This window comes from Nomascus leucogenys, chromosome 6 (assembly GCF_006542625.1).
Source record: "Nomascus leucogenys isolate Asia chromosome 6, Asia_NLE_v1, whole genome shotgun sequence".
Lineage (NCBI taxonomy): Eukaryota > Metazoa > Chordata > Mammalia > Primates > Hylobatidae > Nomascus > Nomascus leucogenys.
Window position 1 is genome coordinate 101680703 of NC_044386.1, and position 25859 is coordinate 101706561.

Here is a 25859-nt window from a genome sequence, read left to right on the forward strand (position 1 = left end):
AAAACAACGAAAACAGCAAATATATAGTAACCAAAAAAATTGTATAAATAGAATGTACATTTAAGTAAAGGAATCCTATGCCACACTGAACAATAAACGAGCTATGGGAGTAGGCATTAACATAGATTAATCTCACAATGTTAAGTTAAAAAAAAGGCAAGTTGTAGAATAACTACAGTAAAATTCCATTTATACAAAGTTTCAAAACCATGCAAATGTGACAATATTCTTTAGAAATACATACACAGGTTGTAAAACTATAAAGAAAAGCAAGAGAAGGATGTGGCAGACAGACTAAAGGTGCCCCTCCCATGATGCCTGCTTCCTGGTGTTCACACCTTTGTTTAGAAACCTCCTTCCCGAGTGTGAGTGGGACCTGTGACTTGCTTCTTCTAACAAACAGAATACGGCAAAGGTGATGAGACGTCATACTGTGATTCTATACCATCATACAGGACTCTGTCTTGCTAGGAGACTCCTTCTAGTCTCTTATATGGCTTGATGAAGTAAGCCTCCAAGTTGGGAAGGTCCACATGACAAGAAACTGTAGGTGGCCTCTAGGAGCTGAGGGCAGCCAATGGCCAGAAAAAATCGGGACTCTCAGTACTACAGGTGCAAATATATGAATTCTGACAACAACCTTTAGTGAGCTTGGAAGCAGGTTCTTCATCAGTCAGTCCTCCAGATGAGAACGCACCCTGGCCAACATTCTGACTGTGGCTTTGTGAGATGCTAAGGAGAAGATGCGGCTAAGCCATGTCTGGTTTTTTAACTCATAGAAACTGTGAGATGACAAAATATGTAATGTTTCAAGCTGCTACATTTGTTGTAATCTGTAATATGCAGTAACAGAAAACTAACACAAAGGATGAACACAAATTCTGGGTAGGGGTTACTTTGAAGGTAGGTCTGAAATATTTCAGGTTTTTTTTTTAAGCAGTTGGAATTAGGTTTTATGGTGCTCTGATTACTGAAATAAGGAGCCATTTGAGCTGTCAATGTATTGTATCATTACTGCTTAAGACATGAGACACATAAGCAACTGATTTCAACCTGTAGCAAAGACACATTATGCAGAGATAAATTGGATTGTTCCTGGAATTTGTAATGCCAAATAAATCAATGTTTCACTAAATAACAATTTCTTGCTCACTTACCTTCACAAAAAAGAAAAAAATTAACTGATACTTGACCCTTCCTGATAAACAGCAGACTATCAATTATGTCCAAGCCAAGATAATCATAGATGAGTTTTTATACATATTGTATCACTTTCAGACTCCCATAAAATATAACCCTATACACACCAAGTGCTATGATCTTTCTGGCAAATTAGAACATGCCATAGCTCAACAAGGACTGCTTCACTGCCACGAAGCACTGCACTCTCCAAGGATTAAACTGCTAACACTCATGAAATAAGCATTCAAGGCAAAGAAAAACTGATGGAAGAGATTTTCTTCAACTGCTACCTCCTTCTCTCTCACTTGTAGCCAAGTACCACAGCTTCCCTGGTTTATCTACAGACAGGCTGCTTCCTGCACAGAGAGGAGCATGTGTTCTTCTGCTCATGATGCTCCACGGCGCCAGCTGACAATTTCCTAGCTTACTGTTTTGTGCTGATCCAGACTGGCTACTTGGACCTCTGGTACTGTCTTCATCCTATTACCTCTATTATTTAATTATGATATAATTACAATGTATATATCTTGCTTACTTCCAAAAATGTTCTGAGACATCTCTAGCCTGTGATCTCTGTTTTGCCCCTTGGCTCAGGCATTTTTAGATGCTGCCTGTTCACCTACTTACAGACCCTCCTGACCAGACTCAGGGTCTGTGTGCCATGCAAGCCTGCCTATCCCCTGCTCACTGCCCACACCTTTGGCCTGAGCCAGCTAGTTTTTGGATCTTCCTATTTCTCAAAGATCAGCCGTTGCCCTGGCTCCAGCATGACATCTGCTCTTATCAGTTCTTTTCTCTAACCACAAGGTGATTCTTGCCTAGAAGAGAAAAGCCTTATAATTAAATAAGGCCTGAAAATTTGGTCCACATATTGATTTGGTTTCCTAAATGCTACTAATTGAGACATACATGACAAATATTATCAAAGCAACACAAAAGGAGATACACAGTCACTCAAATGTGCCTTTCCAAAGACAAACTAAATCTACCAATAAGATAATCACCAGTCCCAACAAAATGTGAAAAGATATCAGACCCTCGAGAAACAATACATAAATATTTTACTTTCAATTCTTACCCTTTGTAAAAACTCAAGAGGACTGTATTTGGGCCCCAAGACAAAAATTTTCTTTCCTCTTCGAGCCACACCACTGAACACCCGAGCAAATGCAATAAAAGACTCTTGGTTGTTTTCTTCCTGGAGCACAGGTTTAGGGGTCATCCTTTCCACCTGTTGCTCGTCACCTGACAGAAACAAAAAGATAATTAGTGCCAAGAATGCCCTCTTAATTCAAGAACTGTCTGGAAACACAGAAGGAGGGGTGAATATGAAATGTTTGGTCCAGTTTCAGAAAAAAAAAACAAAAAAACAAAAAACACCAAGAATGGAAAGAATATTGATAAAAACTATGATTAAAGCTTAAAAAGCTCAAGAACTAAAGGATGAGTGTCCCAAGTTAAGCAAAAAGGCAAACACTTTGCAACAGAGCCTACTTAGGAAAGCTATACCTCTTGGCTCCTCTCCTTTTGGACATGTTTCAAGGGCACTCCCATCTTGGGTGGGCTCCAAGGGTGCCTGTCCCTGCGCTGCTGCAAGCTTCTCTGCATGCCTTTGTCTTGCACGCTCACGTCTCTGAGCAATTTCTTCTTGAGAGAGAGGCCTACAGGATATCACAAATATGTTATCATCTCTCAGTTTATCCAAGTAGGGAAACAGCAAGTATTGACATGGCTGGGTAAGATGAAGATTGGTCCCAGCTCCATTCCAGGCAGTTTTCTCCAAGTCCTCTCCCTGTCTGTAGCAATAGGAGAGGGCCTATCAGCCTCTCTCTAATAATGCTGTGTCCCAACTATTCTGAGCTTATGAACTGACATGCAAGAGCCCAAGTCCCCATCTGGAGCAATGTACAACAGCATGGAACCCTTCTCCGATACCTATATTCCTTCTGGAAAAGGCAAAGAACAGGAAGAAGGAAGGGAAACAGTGACAGATATCGGGGTTTGGAACAACTCTGGCAGGGAAACAAGCATAAGGCCTCACTAACTGGGGTTCAAGAGGAAGGGTTCAAGGTCATGATGAGTACTGGCAATTCATCAGGACTAGAAGGTCAAACTGAAATATCAGCCACTGTGTTAGACCTAAGAAGTACCATCACAGAAAAGGCAGTGTGTGGGTGCGTATGTGTGGTTTTCCCTGGAGGTGAGAATGACAGGGGGCGGGGAAGGTAATTAAGCTTTTTCCTAAAGAATTACCCTCATGTCTGTCAGGACACAGAGAAGGTATTTAGAGTTTTAATACTAAAAACGTGTTGACAAAAGGGGAGCACCAAGTCGAACACAAATTCTGTTTGGGAGTTTGGGTTTGGAAGGTAGAAACCAGGCAGGTAGACTATTTCCTAGGACTTGGCTCCCTTCCCATGTAGGGGGGTCCTTATGAATCTACCTGCATGCTCAACCCCAACACACGAACAAGACCAATCCCTGTCCAAAGGCTGATAGAATAACAGCATCTTTAGCCATATACTCTAGGACTGAGCATCAAAGCACTCAGGCACTCCTCTGGTCCAAACTTTATGCTCCAGCTCTGGAAGCTGGACAACTCTTCCTGGTCCCAACACTTTGTGCCCCTCTCCCGTGTTGACCCTCAACTTTGATATTATGATTCCTGCTTTATTTCCCAATCTCAGACTTCACACCTAACTGATAACCTTCATTCCCCACCTTGCCATGCCATATTCCCCTCCTCTCTCCGTAAGCACTGGAAGCCATGCAGGTAGCCATTCTGCCTACTTGTCTTGCAAATGGCCACAGACCCTTAGGGCTCCTGATGCACAGTGGCCTAACTCCTTCTACTTTTCTATTTCATGTAAGCTAACCTGGAAGGTGACTGCTTAAATCATTGACTGTCCACTGCTATACTCTTCAGATATCTGCCTGCTGGACAAGACTTCTCTAGTCCTAGTATCCAGGACTAGACACTACTTCTGCCTTCCTTAGCACCCGTCCCTCAAAATCAATGAGTTTAGTTCCAAGAGTAGGCCTTTCCACTCACACCCACTCTGCTGCAGGTCACTGGGCTGTGCAATAGAATACAAAAATATGAAAAACAATCCTTGAGCCTGGCTTGGTCAGGTGTCTCATCAAGCAATCAAAATTGCTGGCACTAGGGGGCCACATTACCACTGCAAGAGACAAGCTCCTCATTATAGGAAGCTCTAAATGTCAGAACTTTCAAATACAGAATGAACTCTGCTTCCTCACAATTTCTACCCATGGCCGCAATTCTCTCCTCTGGAGCGTCATCTAACAAACCTACTTCCCTCCCCTTTCCTTTGAATCACCTGCATTCATGCCTTCCCCGCCTCCCTTCTTTTCCCCAGGCTGAGCACTCTAGCTGTTCCTTCAACCAATCCTTTGACAACTTTCCTTGTTTCTAGACTTTTGCTAAAAACTCATATGAATATCTGAAAAGTGTGAATTAAAAGATAAATGCAGAACACATTTTTATTATTAGAGTAGGAAGGAAAAAATATCAGAGGTACCTGCTAGTATCTAAAGAGAAATGGTCTCTTCCAACAGGTTTATCACGATGATCCAGAGACTGTTAATCACTACATATATTATAGCACATAATTTATCACAACAATTAAATGAAGTAGACATCACATTCCTATTTTACAAATAAGAAAAGGGAGACTTTGAAAACTTAAGTAACTAGACCCAACGTCACACAGATATTAAATGGAGCAGTCATAATTTAAATCCAGATCTGTATGGCTCTAAAGTCTATGCTCATTATCACCAGGTTATGTCTTTCCTCCAGGAGGAATTAAAGATAACATCATAATCTTACATAAATGTGATTTCACTTTAGTTTTAGTGAAAAAAGAAGTGTATTTGTTCAACTTGCAGATTCAATCCTCATCTGCCTAAGTTCATGAAGGGATCTGGAATAATCAGCATGTACAGTCATTAAGTAAGCATCAACTGTATAGATGCTTGCTGTCTATCTATGTATCTATCCATCCATCCAGTTAACGACTACTGTGTGCCATGCACTGCTGTGGGCACTGGGAATGATGGTAGAGGGGAACAAAGCAGATAGTAATCAGCAAGGATGGGTAAAAAGTACCCACTGTGTATCCAGCATTTGTTGAGAACAAAGAAATTTAATTACACGAAAACGGGGCCCTACTAGTGAGGAAACAGCTGTGAGTGTTAAGTTATTTAGGCTATAGTTAAACTAACCATGGATGTTACTTCTTGAAGGGGCAATAGTTACTAATACTGAGATGAAGGAGACCAGAGGTGAGAATGTTGACCGAAGATTAAATGTCAGGTTGGAAGGTGAATTTGAAGAAGCAAAGAAAAGAGGCAAGAACACAAGAACAAAGGAGAAAGTCCTGTAACAGTCCCACACTTCATTTACAACCACAGCGGCACTGTCGAGCAGTGAGTAAAGGTCAGTGTCTTCACTAAGTTAGGGAAAAATTTTTTAGGGTTTGTGGGTGCCGAATCCTGTTTCCTGCCTTACTTTTCTCCCTGGCACATATCACTAATACATTGTACTCTATACTAAAGGAAAATAAAACTCTGCTATTCCTGGCTTGTATGTCTAATACAACAGAGATGAAAATGCTATCAAACCAACTTTCAATGGTACATTTTCCCAAATTTAAAAAATAAAACTTAATGAAAAAAAAAATCAGCTAGAAGATGGAAAAGAACAAAGTAACGGTGATGACCTTGCCCAGGTATACCTGAAAACACTATATTATTACATAACAATTGTTGAACCTGATATACTGGTTAAAAAACAAATGACAAAAATAAAATCATTAAAATCTTCATGGAATAGAATGGATTACACTATCAGAAATAAACTAAAATCAGAAAAACATATGATGAATTATTAAGAAAAATGCTCACAGAAAATGTAATTAATAATAGAGGCATAATAATACTATTATTCATCAGCAACAAATGAAGGATGGGTAGAGGTAGGAATTTTAAATGATATAAATACATGTATTTCAAATCTTAACAGCAAGTTTTCCAATTCTCTGATATTCCCTATGATTCTACCAGAATCTCTCAGATACTCCAATGGCCAAAAAACATCCAATATCCTAAAATTGTTACTACAAGAAATTGTTACTACATGTAGCACTGAAATATTATCTGTGAGTAGCCTAGATACATAATTAAGACATTCCTTCGTTCCATTATTCACTCATTTACTTACTCAGCCACTCATTCAAACATTCACTGACCTGTTATTCCCCCTTTCGGATATTCACTCATTCATTCTTCATCTACTCACCCATCTATTCCTTTACTTATCCCCAGGGCAAAAATTATTGAATACACCTATGTCCAAATCACTAGGGAAGTACTAAAAAACAAAGCATAACCTTTCTCCTGAAGGACAAACAGAATTTTATCAGAAGAAAAGAAGTCTTCTCAGATGGAGGAACAGCACAAGTAAAGATATGACATTTGTTCAGACACTAGTATATTAGAGAAACAGAAATAAAAATCTAGTCGAAACATGGTTTGGGGTCAGGTCACGGTGGTTCTGAAATGCCACTAAGACAGGTCAAGTTTATTTCACAGGCTGATGATCTAACCTTCAGTCACTCACATATAATTTTCATGATTTCTGCTATATCTGCATATTATTTATTTAATACTTATTTAAATACACAAACATTTTTAAGTCAACAAAACTTTAAAATCTCATCATGGTAAAGGCTTTATCACCTGACATACACAGGCAATACACACAAATACACATTAAAATAAATATGACAACTAATTAAATTAAAACTTGCTTCCCTAAGTACCACTGAAATCATCACCAACACTTTACACTTGAATCAAAACTGCTCAAGGCAGTGAGAATCATTAAGGGTTTTTGAGCAAGAGACATATCTTCATAGCTGAGTCTTATAAAGATCACTCTAAAGAAAGAATGGCAAGTGGATCAGTGGAACTAAAGATGGGGCAGGAGAACCAGCTAGGAGATTGCTGCAACAATATCCACAAGAGATGATCAGAATCTAAACTAGTGGGGAAAGCAGCAGAGACAGAAGGAGGGGGACACATAAAAAAACAGGAAATGTAGAAGAGACAGATTCACCAAGACTCTGGAACTTGAGAAATATCCCTCTCTCACACCCACCACACCCGTGCACACATAATACACATAGGGAAGCAGAGATCCTCATACATTCATAATTACTGAGGTAGACAGAATTAAACGAGAGAAGGCAGGCTTAGATTAGAACTTGCCTGAATGTTCAATAAAAGTTAACTGTTGCTACTACTACTAACATCACTCTTCAAACTTACATCACTTCAATTCAATAACCTAGAGCTGATTTCAACAGCTTTCTTCTACAGAGGTATCACAAAAGGATACACTACTGTACAAATTGTATGTTAACCTGGGGGTTGGCTTGATATGAATTCTGGGTTGAGGAGGAAAAGTATTATCCATGCCCCTGATACCCACAGCCCAACCAAACATACATCACATTCCTAGCCCAGCCCAACTTTCCCCTTTCCCTTACCTTGGCTTATTCTGAGGCAAGGCCTTAGCATCAACTGCAAACATTTTGGAAACAAATATAATAACTGGAGCAGTGTCCTCACTTCCACATTTCATAAAAGCTAAACAAATAAGAAGTAAAAATGTCACTATTTTTCCCATTATTAAAAAAAACAGATTTTTCTGGAAAACAATTAAAATGTTTAGAACATGGCATCATCGAAATACACCAGAAGTCCATAAGTTTTTCCAACTATGATAAAAATTTTAATTAGAAAGGGGTAAGATCGCTAGGAAAGAATAGCAGAGCAAGAGCAAACAGAGTTGGCAGAAATAAGGAAAGAAAAGCAAGCAAATTTGATGGGGTGAGGGATCTCATATGAAAGCTAAAGCTATGCAATGAGGTTAACCACCTACTATAAGCACTAATACATTTTTCACTGTATCAAGTATAGAAAACAGAATTGAGGAATGTTACCAAAGGCCAACAATCAACAAGGTAGCTTGTTATCAAGATATATAAAAATCAATAGCTTTTCCAATCCCCCACAGTAACAAGTTAGAAAATAAAATGGACAAAAATACTGTACTATATTAACAAATTCTTAGAAATAAATTGATTCAATACTATTAAGATACCAATTCTCCCTAAATACACAAATTTTAATGCAATTTCATATTAACATATGAACATTTTCCTTAACCTATACTGGAGGTAAAAAAAAAAACATTAATTAATGAATTTTTTTAAAACAATTCCATCACCTCACGTTAAAATAATTTGTATACAAAGAATTCAACAGTAAAATATAAACAAGAAAAAAGAAAACCACAGGAAGTAAGAATCAAACATGTATCAGAAGTCGTGCCAGTGGAAGCTTTGAATGCGGAACAGAATGACATGCCCTGATTTATATCTTAAGAGGATCACTCCATTTTGTCTGCAATACTGAGAAAACACTAACAGGAATCAAGAGCAGAAGCAGGGATACTAGTTGTTTCGTTGTTGTTGCTGTTGTTTGTTTGTTTCTTTTTTCAGACGGAGTCTCGTTCTGTCGCCCAGGCTGGAGTGCAGTGGCGTTATCTCGGCTCACTGCAACCTCCACCTCCCAGGTTCAAGCGATTCTCCTGCCTCAGCCTCCCGAGTAGCAGGGACTACAAACGTGTACCACTACGCCCAGTTAATTTTTGTATTTTTAGTAGAGATGGGGTTTCACCGTGTTGGCCAGGAAGTGAAAACATTGGGAAATAGCTGAATTCTGTATTTAAGAGGAAGAATAAACAGGATTTGGTGATGAACTGGATGTTGGAGTGTGAGATAAATATAAGGGCCATAGATGACTCCAAGGTTTTTGGACTGAGTAAATGAAAAGATTGAGGTCCCCCTAACTGAGATGGGAATGACTAGGTCAGCAGGCTTGGGGCTAAGATAAAAAGCCCAGTTTGGGATATGTTCAGTTGAGATGCTTCTTAGACAACACAGTGTGGAGTTCTAGATATCAGTCCAGAGTCCAGAAAACAGACATGCTCTGAAGACACATAATTGTGGGAATTATGAGTATGTAGCTGTCATTTAAAGTCTTGAGATTGAGTGCAATTATCAAAAGAGGGACTATAGGTAAAATAGATGAGGATCAAAGACTTGAACCTTGCTTGAGGCACCCCAAAGTTAAAAAGCCAGGGAGATGGGAAGGAATCACAAAAAGGCAATGAAGGATAAGCAGCCAGGGAGACAAAAAGAAAAGCAGAAGCACGGGAATGGAAGCAATGGAAGTCTAGAAGTCAAGGGAAAAAAGTGTTTCAAGGAGGAGTAGTGATCAACTGTGTCAATTGGTAGTGACAGATCTAGTCCTATGAAGACTGAAAACTGGCCATTAGATTTAATGAACCAAAAGTCAATAGGGATGCCAAGAATAACTGTGTAGTGGTTTGGGGGCAGGGTTACAAAAGCAATAGAACTGGAGGAAAAGAATTAGAGATAAGAAAATACATAGAGACAAATTTCATGGAACCTACACAGCCCAGAATGGGAGCTTCATTTCTCATGAGGAGCATGTGTACAAGAAGTCACTGGTCTCACCCTACTGGCTGAGCAAAATGGCTGTAACAAGAAAACCTTTGGGGTGAGGGTGGGATGCAACACTGGTGAAATGGTCATTTGTGAAACTGTTCATCTGTGGAAGTGGACATTTGGCAAATTGGCCATTTAGCAAACTAGCATTCAGCAAACTGGTCTAGAGCAGCCTGGATGGAGGACAGTCAACGACATGGTATATTCCAACAGGTCCATCTTTCCTCACCTGCTTTCAGTGCTTGAGTTTCTGGTGGAAGAGAGTCAAAAGTTTGTGATCCTGTGCACATAAGTCTCTCCACTCTCTCGGCTGTAATATCAAGGGGACTAGGAAGTTTCTGACACACCATAGCTGAAGTCTGTTGTTAAGGACTCAAAACCTTGAGCCAGTGCCTCCCACCAAGGCGAAGATTCACTGTATGCACTAAATATTGAGGTAACAAAGTCTATCCATACAGAAAATCCCTGTGCTGTAAGGCAACACTGCTTTATGCATCACATCTCAAAACATGCACACAATTTCAGGGAGTTCACAAACTCCTTAAAGCTCAGAAAACGATCCTCATGACAGATATTTTAACACTGAGGCCCATGGAACAAATGAGAACAGAGCTTAGCAGGCTGGCTACAGGTGACCTTGAAATGAAACAGTTATCTAACACAAACATCTAAATCATCTACTTATATTTAAATCTTAGTGTAAATATTTTTATTTTTACAGATTACTAAAACACAAAAAGAATTGTCTTCCTAAAGAAGTTCACTATTAGTAATGTTAACACAAATTAGTACTAGTGTATTAATTATTAAAGTATTTAATACAGTTTCATGGTAGAACACTAAACAAGCAGAGAAGACTTATTTTGGATTGAATGTTATTTCCAGAGAATGTCCTGGTTGCCATAACACATTGTTTTTTCTGGCTTTATCAAAACTATTTCGTTATAAACCATTAGAATAAAGGATACCAAGAACAGCATGGGATATGGGTAGCCACTGACTGCAAATGGCGTTGATCTGAACTTTAGGGTCTGAATGTCGTGCCTCCCGGGCTCCAATTTTTAATCCTAAAGAAGTCACTATTTTATCAATTTTGTCTTTGTCCCTATAGTAAACACAAGATTGGAGAGGGGAAAAGTCATATGCACATATAAACAGGCAGTGGAACCCAACATTATTCAGCATATTTTTACCCTAATGTGTTACTTTTTCAAAAAAAGCTAAAAATGATTGAAGGGAGTCCTGCCGCCACAGAAGGGGCCTCCTCAACCTCTACTCTTACACTTTCAAGTGAATCCTTCTTTAAGATTTCCCAGGAAGTACTTTTCCACAATCTCCTCAAGCAAGCTATATCAAGTGGTAAAGCAGCCTTACAAATAAGTGCTAACAAGTCATTATTCCACCTCAGGAATAACTTAGAAAGTAAATTTGCTAAAGCAAACTTATACCAGAAAAGTTATTTCTCAACTTCCCCATTAATGAACCTAGCTATCAAGCACCTTTTCTACTTTACTATTTTTTAAACGTGGGTTTGCATAAACAAAGACCCAATGTGTCTTTCTATCCTTTCAACTCTTCTCCTCAGAACTCTGTCCCTCCAACATCACCTTTCAGCTGGGTTACACACACTTCTTTAAATTGCTTCCAAGCCATGTAATCAACTCATCTGTAGAAGCTCTGTTCACTTTCTCAGTCCATCTCAGCTTTCTGAAGTATGACTCATCAAATTGGAAAGCGAGACAAATTATACTGCCTAAAGATGCCTAAAGGTAAACAATGTTATAAGAGTCTTACTTTTTCAAGACAGCATCATACAAACTCCATATATTTTCCAGGATCAACTGTACAAATAAAGGTTTCTTTCCTTTGGCCTGTACAAAAGAATATACGGGCTTAAGTTCCTGAACATTTAATAGGCATTTATATATTCCTTCTTGACATGCTTTTATTATCAATATGTTTCATTTCTACTTGAAAATATTTATTCAAAAATAAAGTAGACGAAAGTAGTTATAAGAATGCACTAAACAGCCAATAATCCACAATCAGTAATAATCCACTGTTCTTTCCTCTGGGAACCATAGACTTTACAAGTGATATGACCATTTGTGGGTCATATTACCATGGCTGCCATCGAACACATACAGCACACAAGCCAAGAGCTAAAACTTCACTCTGCACATGCAGGCTCTTTCCATGGACTTCAGTCTAAAATTATGTTAGAAGAAACATAAAGCACTCTTAAACATATTTCTAAAAGTTCACAAGGATAGGAAAATTTTGAAAACCCAAAAAACCTCATCATTTCTCTTACCAAACTATGCAAAAAGTTAATAGCAAGAGCACCTTGAGGGGTATACTCTCCCATATACATGAGGTGGGATATATTAATAAATTGATACCTCCTTTCTGAAGAACTACTGGCAACAGTATTAAGAAATTAAAAGTCATTGGCTTAGAATGCTCAGTTTTAAAAAAAAAGCATCATGAAGACATAAAACTTACGCACAAAGATGTCTATCATAACTCTACAATATCAAAACATTTGAAAAAAAACTATGTCCAATCTTAAGAGAATGATTCATAAATGATAGTGCTCTCACAAAATAAAATAACAGGGTGCTTACTGAATTATTTCATATAATCATCATAACTATCCTATGAGATAAGTGCTATTATCTACACTTTACAAATGAAATAACTGAGATAAAAGTCATACAGCCAGTAAGTGGTGGGGCCAAAATTCAAACACAGAGTCAACTCTCAAGGCACGCTCTTTTCCACTTAGCTATATCCACTCCCTTTAAAATATATTGTTTATAAAAAAGCTTTTAATGGCAAGGGAAGATGTTCAGGATATGACAAAAGCAAAAGGGCAACTACATTGTATAAACAGCATAATCTCAACTGAGGGATGTATATATCTATGTAAAAAGAATGAAAGAAATTACAAACATCTACTAGCAGTGCTGGCTTCGATTGTTTTGTTTGCTGTGGCTTTATACTTGTGAGTACTTTCTCAAAAGCAATGTATATGATTTTCAATGAGAATAAATTTATGAAATCCTGATTTTTACATTAAAATCATAAAGCTCCAAGAAAAGTATCCTTTGAGGGTATATGACAGCATTCCTACACCACCTCTATCTATAGAAGGGGTTTCAGGGAGCACCCACCTCTCCCAATCTACACTGCACGATGACCAGGATGCAGTGAGATAAGGCCTCAGCTGAGACTAGAAGGACAGTGTGAACCATACAGGGATGTCTAGAAGAGACATCTCTTTATGGTGACAGAGACAAACAAATGCACGGCACAAAATTTGTGTCTTCAGGTGCCCAAGATCTAAGATTTTTGGTCTTCTGAAAAAAAAAAGAAAAGAAAAGAAAAAGCAGTTCTTTGTTCACTATACTTAAAAGGACTAAGAATTCTGTATGAACAATACCTGTGTATGAGACTTGTAAGCCTTTCCCAATTATATACAGTAAAAAATCCCTCATGAACTCACCTGCATAAATTAAAGCTGAATTACATTTATTAAAGATATTACAGTATAGGTTTTCATAGGGCAAGAACATGACCAACAATCAAAAGGGGCATATACCACATTACCTGATCACCCTTCATGATCTTTTTAGCCTTCATATTTATATAGTAATCTCCCCACAAGGTTTTCATAAGAACTTCCTTTTTGATGCCAATTTTTTGACTGTAGATTCTGGCGAAGTGCTCAATTCTGAAAGAAGACCAAATGTTCATGTTATTAATAACAAAGATTAGCATAGCTAATATTTGAACATTTCTGTGACAGGTACTGTTCAAACTTCTTTGCAAGTGTATTACTAAACTTAATCCACTATCCTACAAAATTTCCCCATTTTACAGAAAAGGGTAATGAAGCACAGAGATATCACACAGGGAAGAAGTGAGGTGGGGATTTAAATCCAAGCGGTCTGGCTCCAAAGCCCATGTTCAGGTCTACACGAACATGAATTGTAATACATGCTATAGCTTTCTTTCTTAATTTTGCACGTGTAACACAAGATAAAATTAGGGACAAGAAAATGCAAGCTACAGCTGCCTGTCACAACTATGCCAACAATAAAATTTTATTTCAGCTACTCGCTGCTATACGTGACAGTTGCTCACAAATGAAAGAAACTCTTGAGCCACAACCTGTCAAAACAATATTTTGATTATCCTAGATTAATTGTAAACATACACACACTGACTTAACTCGAATCAACCCACAGAGAAACCACTTACCACCATGGTCTCCAGTCACAGGAGGACAGTCAATCAACAACTAAGGGTCCTATATATAGCATCTGCATTGTCTGGATAAAGGACCTAAGAAATATCTTTTCTTTAGAGAACAATCTAGTTTAATCTAAGGTTTGAGATTAGAATTTTCAAAGTACCAGCATCTTAAAAGATGCCTGCTCAGGAAAAAAAAAAAACAAAAAAAAGATATCCCCAGTTTTTTTCCACACCATACTGAAAGCCAAACCTAATGCACTCACACAAGAAAAGGACATAAAAGCTATACTGATTAGAAAAGAAGAAATAAAATTATCTTATTTGCAGGTGACTCTTTAATCACTCCTCCAGAAATGAAGACAAGGTGAAAGGCTGAAATCCACTGGTAGAGTTCCTATGCCTCAAAAAGAAAGCAGGCTCTGCCTTGCTGCCTACTCTGTGGATCCCTAAAAAGAGTCAGGCCTCCTCCTGGCTTCCTGTGTTTCAGCACACCCAGAACGGCACACAAAGCCTTACTTTCAGATGTTAAGTCAGGATACCCTTATCTCTGCGGCTTTTCATTTATCAACACCCAGTTTTGCTAGGCAGGCTGTAACCTGCCATGCAGATTTGCAAATCCAATTCAGGACCTACAGGCAGGTCCAAGGTCCACACGTGGAAGGAAACAACAGGAAGCAACCACTGTGGACTGACTTCCCAGGCATTCTCCAACCTAACTTTAGAAGGGAGCCTTGTTCTTTCCCAGTGATGCTCCCTGGGGCCTCAATAATACAGCTGAAGCTTTGCTCTCCACTTTGGCGACTTGGGTCTATTCTTAGATGGTTAAAACTGGAGATAATGACTGAGTGATGAACACATGAAACCTGTGACATTTTCTTCTTTTAAATTTGAATTATTTGTTCACCTGATAAAGGACCAATTTTTGTATATCCTTCACTGACACTTAAATTCTGACTTTGATTATTCTATTCATATGGTTCATGTTCCTGTCTACTTAACCTGTGAAAATCTCCCCCAAACCATGTACCTGCAGAGTTCTACTTGTAGTTCTATTTTTTTAATTTTATTATTATTATACTTTAAGTTTTAGGGTACATGTGCACAATGTGCAGGTTTGTTACATATGTATACATGTGCCATGTTGGTGTGCTGCACCCATTAACTCCTCATTTAGCATTAGGTGTATCTCCTAATGCTATCCCTCCCCACTCCTCCAACCCCGCAACAGTCCCCGGAGTGTGATGTTCCCCTTCCTGTGTCCATCTGTTCTCATCGTTCAATCCCCACCTATGAGTGAGAACACGTAGTGTTTGGTTTTTTGTCCTTGCGATAGTTTGCTGAGAATGATGGTTTTCAGTTTCATCCATGTCCCTACAAAGGACAAGAACTTATTATTTTTTATGGCTGCATAGTATTCCACGGTCTATATGTGTCACATTTTCTTAATCCAGTCTACTGTTGTTGGACATTTGGCTTGGTTCCAAGTCTTTGCTATTGTGAATAGTGCCGCAATAAACATGCATGTGCATGTGTCTTTATAGCAGCATGATTTATAATCCTTTGGGTATATACCCAGTAATGGGAAGCTGGGTCAAATGGTATTTCTAGTTCTAGATCCCTGAGGAATCGCCACACTGACTTCCACAATGGTTGAACTAGTTTACAGTCCCACCAACAGTGTAAAAGTGTTCCTATTTCTCCACATCCTCTCCAGCACCTGTTGTTTGCTGACTTTTTAATGATCACCATTCTAACTGGTGTGAGATGGTATCTCATTGTGGTTTTGATTTGCATTTCTCTGATCGCCGTGATGATGAGCATTTTTTCATGTGTTTTTTGGTTGCATAAATGTCTTCTTTTGAGAAGTGTCTGTTCATATCCTTTGCCCACTTTTTGATGGGGTTGTTTGTTTTTTTCTTGTAAATTTGTTTGAGTTCATTGTAGATTCTGGATATTAGCCCTTTTTCAGAGGAGTAGGTTGCGAAAATTTTCTCCCATTTTGTAGGTTGCCTGTTCATTCTGATGGTAGTTTCTTTCGCTGTGCAGAAGCTCTTTAGTTTAATTAGATCCCATTTGTCAATTTTGGCTTTTGTTGCCATTGCTTTTGGTGTTTTAGACATGAAGTCCTTGCCCATGCCTATATCCTGAATGGTATTGCCTAGGTTTTCTTCTAGGGTTTTTATGGTTTTAGGTCTAACATGTAAGTCTTTAATCCATCTTGAATTAATTTTTGTATAAGGTGTAAGGAAGGGATCCAGTTTCAGCTTTCTACATATGGCTAGCAAGTTTTCCCAGCACCATTTATTAAATAGGGAATCCATTCCCCATTGCTTGTTTTTGTCAGGTTTGTCAAAGATCAGATGGTTGTAGATACGCAGCATTATTTCTGAGGGCTCTGTTCTGCTCCATTGATCTATATCTCTGTTTTGATACCAGTACCCTGCTGTTTTGGTTACCATAGCCATATAGTTTGAAGTCCGGTAGCATGATGCCTCCAGCTTTGTTCTTTTGGCTTAGGATTGACTTGGCGATGTGGGCTCTTTTTTGGTTCCATATGAACTTTAAAGTACTTTTTTCTAATTCTGTGAAGAAAGTCATTGGTAGCTTGATGGGGATGGCATTGAATTTATAAATTACCTTGGGCAGTATGGCCATTTTCACGATATTGATTCTTCCTACCCATGAGCATGGAATGTTCTTCCATTTGTTTGTATCCTCTTTTATTTCATTGAGCAGTGATTTGTAGTTCTCCTTGAAGAGGTCCTTCATGTCCCTTGTAAGTTGGATTCCTAGGTATTTTATTCTCTTTGAAGCAACTGTGAATGGGAGTTCACTCATGATTTGGCTGTTTGTCTGTTATTGGTGTATAAGAATGCTTGTGATTTTTGTACATTGATTTTGTATCCTGAGACTTTGCTGAAGTTGCTTATCAGCTTAAGGAGATTTTGGGCTGAGACAATGGGGTTTTCTAGATATACAATCATGTCATCTGCAAACAGGGACAATTTGACTTCCTCTTTTCCTAATTGAATACCCTTTATTTCCTTCTCCTGCCTAATTGCCCTGGCCAGAACTTCCAACACTAGGTTGAATAGGAGTGGTGAGAGAGGGCATCCCTGTCTCGTGCCAGTTTTCAAAGGGAATGCTTCCAGTTTTTGCCCATTCAGTATGATATTGGCTGTGGGTTTGTCATAGATAGCTCTTATTATTTTGAGATACGTCCCATCAATACCTAATTTATTGAGAGTTTTAGCATGAAGGGTTGTTGAATTTTGTCAAAGGCCTTTTCTGCATCTATTGAGATAATCATGTGGTTTTTGTCTTTGGTTCTGTTTATATGCTGGATTACATTTACTGATTTGCATACATTGAACTAGCCTTGCATCCCAGGGATGAACCCCACTTGATCATGGTGGATAAGCTTTTTGATGTGCTCCTGGATTCGGTTTGCCAGTATTTTATTGAGAATTTTTGCATCAATGTTCATCAAAGATATTGGTCTAAAATTCTCTTTTTTGGTTGTGTCTCTGCCAGGCTTTGGTATCAGGATGATGCTGGCCTCATAAAATGAGTTAGGGAGGATTCCCTTTTTTTTCTATTGATTAGAATAGTTTCAGAAGGAATGGCACCAGTTCCTCCTTGTACCTCTGGTAGAATTCGGCTGTGAATCCATCTGGTCCTGGACTTTTTTTGGTTGGTAAGCTATTGATTATTGCCACAATTTCAGAGCCTGTTATCGGTCTGTTCAGAGATTCAACTTCTTCCTGGTTTAGTCTTAGGAGGGTGTATGTGTCAAGGAATTTATCCACTTCTTCTAGTTTATTTGCGTAGAGGTGTTTGTAGTATTCTCTGATGGTAGTTTGTGTTTCTGTGGGATTGGTGGTGATATCCCCTTTATCATTTTTTATTGCGTCTATTTGATTCTTCTCTCTTTTCTTCTTTATTAGTCTTGCTAGCAGTCTATCGATTTTGTTGATCTTTTCAAAAAACCAGCTGCTGGGTTCATTAATTTTTTGAAGGGTTTTTTGTGTCTCTATTTCCTTCAGTTCTGCTCTAATTTTAGTTATTTGGTGTGGATGTCCTTTCTGTTTGTTAGTTTTCCTTCTAACAGACAGGACCCTCAGCTGCAGGTCTGTTGGAGTTTGCTAGAGGTCCACTCCAGACGCTGTTTGCCTGGGTATCAGCAGCAGTGGCTGCAGAATAGCGGTGGCTGTAGAACAGCGGATATTGGTGACCCGCAAATGCTGCTGCCTGATAGTTCCTCTGGAAGTTTTGTCTCAGAGGAGTACCCGGCCCTGTGAGGTGTCAGTCTGCCCCTACTGGGAGGTGCCTCCCAGTTAGGCTGCTCAGGGGTCAGGGACCCACTTGAGGAGGCAGTCTGCCCGTTTTCAGATCTCCAGCTGTGTGCTGGGAGAGCCACTACTCTCTTCAAAGCTGTCAGACAGGGGCATTTAAGTCTGCAGAGGTTACTGCTGTCTTTTTCTTTGTCTGTGCCCCACCCCCAGAGGTGGAGCCAACAGAGGCAGGCAGGCCTCCTTGAGCTGTGGTGGGCTCCACCCAGTTCGAGCTTCCTGGCTGCTTTGTTTACCTAATCAAGCCTGGGCAATGGCAGGCACCCCTCCCCCAGCCTCGCTGCCGCCTTGCAGTTTGATCTCAGACTGCTGTGCTAGCAATCAGCGAGACTCCGTGGATGTAGGACCCTCCGAGCCAAGTGTGGGATATAATCCCCTGGTATTCCGTTTTTTAAGCCCATTGGAAAAGCACAGTATTAGGGTGGGAGTGACCCGATTTTCCAGGTGCCGTCTGTCACCCGTTTCTTTGACTAGGAAAGGGAACTCCCTGAACCCTTGCACTTCCCGAGTGAGGCAATGCCTCGCCCTGCTTCAGCTCGCGCATGGTGCACTGCACCCATTGTCCTGCACCCACTGTCCTGCACCCACTGTCTGGCACTCCCTAGTGAGATGAACCCGGTACCTCAGACGGAAATGCAGAAATCACCTGTCTTCTGAGTCGCTCAAGCTGGGAGCTGTAGACTAGAGCTGTTCCTATTTGGCCATCTTGGCTCCACCCTCTGAACATATTATAGTTCTATATTTGTCTCATGCACTTTGTTGTTATGATAATTGACAGTTAATCTCTTCACTAGTAAATGTGTAAATTACCTATACAGAAATGATCCTTATGCCATAATTCATTTACCACAAATCCTATTTTATTATTGATATTGCCAAACCTCTCTTTTCATTCATATTTGGTTGACATAATCTGAGCTAAAGCTTTGGTATTTAGCCTCTGTCCATTATGCTTTATGTTTATCTCTTTTATGTAGCAAACTTCTGGAATTTTTTAAATAAAATTTCCTTTCTAAAAAATATCTCCTTAGTAGGGGATTTCATACGTTTAGTGGTATAATCATTTATTGGTACAACAGTTTTGATTAGTTCAATTTCTGGTGTGGTTTCTATTCTTCCAGGACTTTTTTTAAAATGTTGATTTGTGTTACCCAGACTGTATTATACATTATTTTATCTTTTATAATGACATGTCAGATAAATATCCTGCTCTTAATTCTGAAAGTGGTAAACTTAAAGATTTTTATAAGTAAACACTCTAAAACCTCTATCAAAATCATAAATTATAGTAAGACATGTGCCCATTTGCTTAGGCTAGGCTCTTCTAGTCCACCATATAAAATATTCACACATGTGTACACATACGGGTACATAAATCTTTCAAAAATCTTGTTGCTTATCCTTTTCATTCTTTTTTATCCCGTAGCTACCACAAAATTTGCTTAACATCAACCGATTCCACGTTACTGCTAGTGCTTTTATTTTTGTCATTAGTTACAATTCTTAAACACTGACAATTTCTAGCACTTCTCCATTCTTGAATTATATTTTAATTCATTTCCTCTACAGAGTAACTGCAAACAAGATTCTAAGAGACCTGCAGAAAGATTTATATTCCAAGACTACTGATCTATTCGTTGCCTATCTTCCTGAATGACAACTCAGTCAAGTATGAAATTACTGAGCCACACACCCTTTTGCCCTCCAAGCTACCCAGTAGATTAATGTTAACTACAGAATTCTAAGACTCAGTTACACAAAGACAGGTAAATCTATTACAAATGGCTTTTCATTGTCTCTTCTCTCCTGTCCCTATTCTATAAGGTTGAGGACTCAGTTCTATGTATCTAAAACAAGAACTTAGATTCTTGCTGTTACCCATCTAAGTCAATGTGCTTCTGCTTTTCAGAGCAGACTCTCCCAGATTAACATCAATTAACAGGATAGATTGAGGCAGAAGACCTAGGTTCAGCCTCTAGTCACACTTCTTAATCCTTTCCCACTGCAGAGTTTATAGAACCATCTTGCAAATTCTGGAATGTGCTCATTTTCCACCTTTTGTGACACACGCAGCTGTCAACTTGGCCTATTCACTGACATTTTAGAGGAAAATGGGAAGGAATAAGTCTCTGGTGCTTTCATTTCCACCACTACTTTCCCATAAATTCACATATCAACTTGTTGACAACAGACAATAGCCGATCTCTAAATCTGACCTTGTCTAATACAGGGGAACATTCACTTATTGGCTGATAGTATCCAAAAATGTTAGAAGTAAGGGCTACGTAAATTAGCCTTATTCTATCCATTCAACTTTCTCACCATTCCCTTCCTTCCACAATAAACTTCCCACAATTTGTGTGATTTAGACTAAAATTAGCATAGAACATTAAATCACTTATGAAAATCACTGTAAGAAAGGGACAAGCCTCCCACCTTGTGGCTTACTAGAAGAATGCTCACAAATCAGGAAATCAACAAGACTGACCCTATTATACGACTGAATGAATCTGAAGAAAGTCTTGAAATCATCTTAGCCCAATATTCTTGTTTTTTCAGATAAGTAAACTGAGGCCTAAAAAGGTGATAATGACAACCCATCAACCATATATGAAAAGTGCAAATTCTCCGCAGGTTCACAATTTTTTTATCATATACGTATTACCTCAATTTATTTAAGTCTAGTATGACCTTTCGAGTATCAAATGGATTAAGGTATCTATAAGTTATTACAAACAGAAAATTATGATATTATATTACACTGCCCAAGACAAAATCTGGTCAAAGGGAAATTGGAGAACAAGTTCCTGTAAAAAGGAAAATACATTTTAAAAAACGAAGCCAGAGATTTGTTAGGCTACTCCCAAGCCTTGCATTGTAGTCAGCTCCTGATCCTTTCTTTCTTTCCAATTCTAAGTCATACTGATACATATTTCATGAAGAGACTCTGTTTCCTCCTAGTGCATCATTTCTAGTTCTATGATCCCTGCAAATTACATGCAACATCTAGCCCACAACTAAAGTTAACTACAGTTATGGTCCCACTATTTATCCAAACCACAGACATTTTTCTCAAAGTAATAATCTTTTAACTACATTTGGATTTTTTGATTCCACAAGTCAGAAATTGTTGTAGTTAAAAAAATGTGATCAATTACCTACTCCATTCTGAAATCCAACGTCACTGTTAACACAGCCTCAGTATGTACACATTCGGGAGAGGCAATAAGAAGAAATAAGGATCCTTAGACCCCAGAGGGAAGACACCAGAGAAGAACTATGTCAGGAAAACACAGGCTTCAGACTCGGGCAGACTTTAATCTTAATATCAGTTCTGCCTCTTAGCAGCTGAGTGATGCTGAACAAAAGTTACTTAATGTTCTTGAGACTTAGATAATAAATAGTCATATCTATTTCAAAGGAGTGTTGTCAGAATTTGGTGAAATAATTTAAATAAAGTAACTAACTCAATATTTAGCATATGTACATCGTCAATAAAGCTAGACTAACTTTTGCTACTGTTGGTATAAAAGTTGATATAAATATATTTGTTCATCTACGTATAAATAACTTTAAGAAGATAAACAAAAAACTGACAGGAAATAAACTGAGCTAAGGAATAAGGTGGGATCCTTTTGTGGTATACATTTGCATTTACTCAAGAATAAAGTTAAAGTTAAAAATCAATTGTATATAAAATCTACAAACAAATGCAAGACTGGCTCAATATTTAAAAACATCAATCAATGTAATATACCATATTAACAAACTAAAGAAGAAAACTCATACAAATATCTTAATATAGAAAAGGTATGTGACAAAACTTGACACATTCATAATAATGACATTCAGAAAAATATTAGGGGACTTCCTCAACTTGATAAACAACATCTAAAAACAGCCTGCAGCCCTAACATTATTTCTATTGGTGAAAGACTTAATGCTTTCCTCCTAAGACCGAGAACAAGGCAAGGATGTCCACTCTCATCACTGTCAGTCAAACAGTGCTGGAAATTCTAGCCAGTGCAATCAGCAAATGAGAAAACAGCGTGCAGATAGAAAAGGAAAAAAACACAACAATCCCTATTTGCAGATATGATTGTCTCGTAGCAAATTCCAAAATATCTACAAAGAACTGCAAGTGAGTTCAGCAAGGTGACAGTACACAACATCAACATACAAAAATTAACTGTACTTCTATATACTAGATGAATGTGTCAACACCAAAATTAAAAATATCATTTATAATCACTCAGAAAAATGAAAAATTAAGTGTAACTCTAACTCAACATGTACAGCACTTACATGCTGAAAACTATAAAATGCTCATAAAAGAATTTTTAAAAATTTTAAATAAATGGAGTGTATTTTCCATGAACATAGTGTTCATGGAATGGAAAAGATTCAACTTAGCAAAGATGTCAAAATTCTCCCCAAATTAACAGGTTTACCAAGCAATTTCTATCAAAATCCTAGCAAAACGTTTTTGCAGATATAGGTAAGATTACTATAAAATTTACATGGAAAGGCAAAGGCCTTAAACAGCAAAAGTAATTTTGAAAAATAAAAATAATGTGGACAGAAATAATCTACCTGATTTCAAGACTTATTATGCAGCTACACTAATCAAAATTATGTGGTACTGTTGGAAAGACAGACATATAGATTAACGGAACAGAACAAAACACTCAGAAATAGACCCACACAAGTATGCCCAAGTGATTTTGACAAAGGCACAAAAGCAATTCTATGGAGAAGAGATAACCTTTTCAACAAAGAATTCTAGAGTAAATGGAAATCCATAGGCCCTCTCCTCCCACAAAAGAAAACCTCAACCCAAGCCTCACACTTTATACAAAAATTAACTCAAAATGGGTCACGGACTTAAATGTAAAAAGTCAAACTAAAACTTTTAGAAAAAAATGAGAGACAATCTTTAGGATCTAGAGCTAGGCAAAGAGTTCTTCAACTTGACTCTAAAATCAAGATCCATAACAAGAAAAAATGATAAACGAAACTTCAGCCAAATTAAAAACTTTGCTCACTTTGATGGCTGGGCGCGGTGGCTCACGCCTGTAATCCCAGCACTTTGGGAGGCCAAGGCGGATCACCTGAGGTCAGGAGTTCGAGACCAGCCTGGACAACATGGTGAAACCTCGTCTCTACTAAAAGAAACACAAAAATTAGCTGGGAGTGATGGTGCACACCTGTAGTCCCAGCTACTCAGGAGGCTGAGGCAGGAGAATCACTTGAACCTGGGAGGCAGAGGTTGCAGTGAGCCAAGATTGCGTCACTGCACTCCACCCTGGGCAACAGGGCAAGACTCTGTCTCAAAAAACAAAACAAAACAAACAAACAAAAAAAAACTTTGCTCACTTTGAAAGACACTGTTAGAGGATATGAAGTCAAACTATAGATTGGGAGAAAATACTTGCAAAGCACATATGAGACAAAGGACTACTGTTTAGAATAGAAAAAACTCTCAAAATTCAGGAGTATGAAAAAAACACATTAAGAAAATGGGAAAGGATGTGAAAAGACATTTCACCCAAGAGGACTTACAGATGACAAATCAGCACATGGAAAGATGTTCAAGGTAAACCAGCTGTTAGGAAAACACAAATTAAAACCACGATATCATATTAGTACACACCCAACAGAACTGCTAAAATGAAAACAGTGACAACACCAAACGTGAACATTTGGAGAAACTGGATCACTCATGCATGCATTGCTGGTGAGAATATAAAATGGTACAGTCCCTCTGGAAACAGTTTGGTAGTTTCTTTAAAAACTAAACATACAACTACAATATGACCCAGCAACTGCACTCCTAGGCATTTATTCCAGAGAAATGAAACTTATGTTCACACAAACACCTACACATGAATATTTATAGCAGCTTTACTCATGATGGCCCAAAAAGGAAAACAAAAAAAACCAGCTATCCTTTAATGGATGAATAGTTAAACTGGGGTACATCCACACCATGGAATACTACTGAGCAACAGAAAGGAACCAACTACAGTATTAATGCATGCAATAACTTGGATAAGTCTCTGGAGAATCATGCTAAGCGAAAAAAGTCAATCTAAAAAATATTACATCTTTTTGGTTCCATTTCTATAACACCCTTGAAATGAGAAATTTGGAGATAAGATTAATGGTTGTCAAGGGTTAAAAAGGGTTTGAGGGTGAGAAGGAAGTAGCTGTGGCAATATAAGGGCAACGTAAGGGAGCCTTGTAGTGATAGAAATGCTTTGTATATTGATGGCAAATGGCAAAGTCCTGCTTGGTTATTGTACTACAGTTCTACAAGATGTTATCATGGATAGGAGGCAGTTACTGGGTAAAGGGCACCAAAGAACTCTCTGTATTATCTCTTACAACTACAGGTGAATCTATAATTATCTCGAAATAAAAAGTTTCACTAAAAAAAATCAACTGCATATAAAATCCGCAAAGAGATTTAATCAGATTCAAACAGACTTACCCAAATCCCCACCCATCTATTGCACTGGTAAACACCACATTTCCCTGTTCTGGAGAGAAGTAAAGGTGAGAATCATCTGTGTCCTCCAAGCCAGTGCTCCAGTCATATACTTGCTCTCCTTGTTCAGAATTTGGATTCACTTGGGATTCAGTCTCTCTCTCTGCTCTTTCTTCTAGGACTTTAGAAGTAAAAAGAGTTCCTGTGAGTGCATTAATCTAGGAGAGATGGTGAAATGGCAGAGTGTCATTCAGATGCTTAGCATGCTCACGGCAGGAAAAACACTGTTTAACCTGTTAGGGCTAGAATTATCAGTCAGTTTGGGCTCATTAAGCACACATGAATGGAGGTGACACTTACAATCAGTGAATAACTTAGATTTATCCATTCTTCCTTAACTCAGCATAACTAAATTATAAGGCTTTTGGAAGGTTATTTTGTGATTATTATTATTAGTTTAATGTAAATGTTAATGTGTCATATCCTTAATTTGTTTTTCAGTACTGAGGCCTAGTATCACAAAGTACTCATGATTTCCAACCCCACAATCCTCGTTTGTAACCTTAGTCCACTGCCTTGCCCATCTCTCACATCAGTTGTCTGAAATGTGCACTACTCTCTTCAGGCCCTCTTCCCAACTCCTAATCCTCAACTACTTTCACTCCCAAATAGGCAGTAATCTTATGTCCTACCTCAGAAAGAAAATGGAATCTATTACTCAGATTTCCTTCAACTGCCCCACATCCCAATCTACAAGCTCACTTATGTCTGCAAATACCACTGACCTTTCTCCTGCCAATGGAGGGCAGGAGTTATTTTACCTGTTCCTAATTTTTTTCTTTTTTTTTTAGGCAGAGTCTCGCTCTGTCGCCCAGGCTGGAGTGCAGTGGCATGATCTTGGCCACCACGCCCGGCTAATTTTTTGTATTTTTAGTAGAGACGGGGTTTCAC

At 38.5% G+C, this 25859-nt stretch overlaps 1 protein-coding gene across 3 annotated transcripts in view; it reads right to left on the minus strand.

Moving 5' to 3' along the window:
* LOC100580626 (elongation factor-like GTPase 1) overlaps nt 1–25859 on the minus strand; it is a 393155-nt gene that overhangs the window by 87041 nt on the left and 280255 nt on the right. For 2 of the 3 annotated variants that reach the window (XM_030814912.1, XM_030814913.1), the window contains exons 7-14: nt 24912–25126; nt 13419–13542; nt 11601–11677; nt 10775–10911; nt 10036–10158; nt 7758–7857; nt 2692–2843; nt 2261–2427 (exon numbers count right to left, since the gene is read on the minus strand). In XM_030814912.1, the coding sequence (XP_030670772.1) occupies nt 2261–2427; nt 2692–2843; nt 7758–7857; nt 10036–10158; nt 10775–10911; nt 11601–11677; nt 13419–13542; nt 24912–25126 (1095 nt within the window). The remainder of the gene's footprint in view (nt 1–2260; nt 2428–2691; nt 2844–7757; nt 7858–10035; nt 10159–10774; nt 10912–11600; nt 11678–13418; nt 13543–24911; nt 25127–25859) is intronic. The other variant, XM_030814914.1, reaches the window with a different exon arrangement.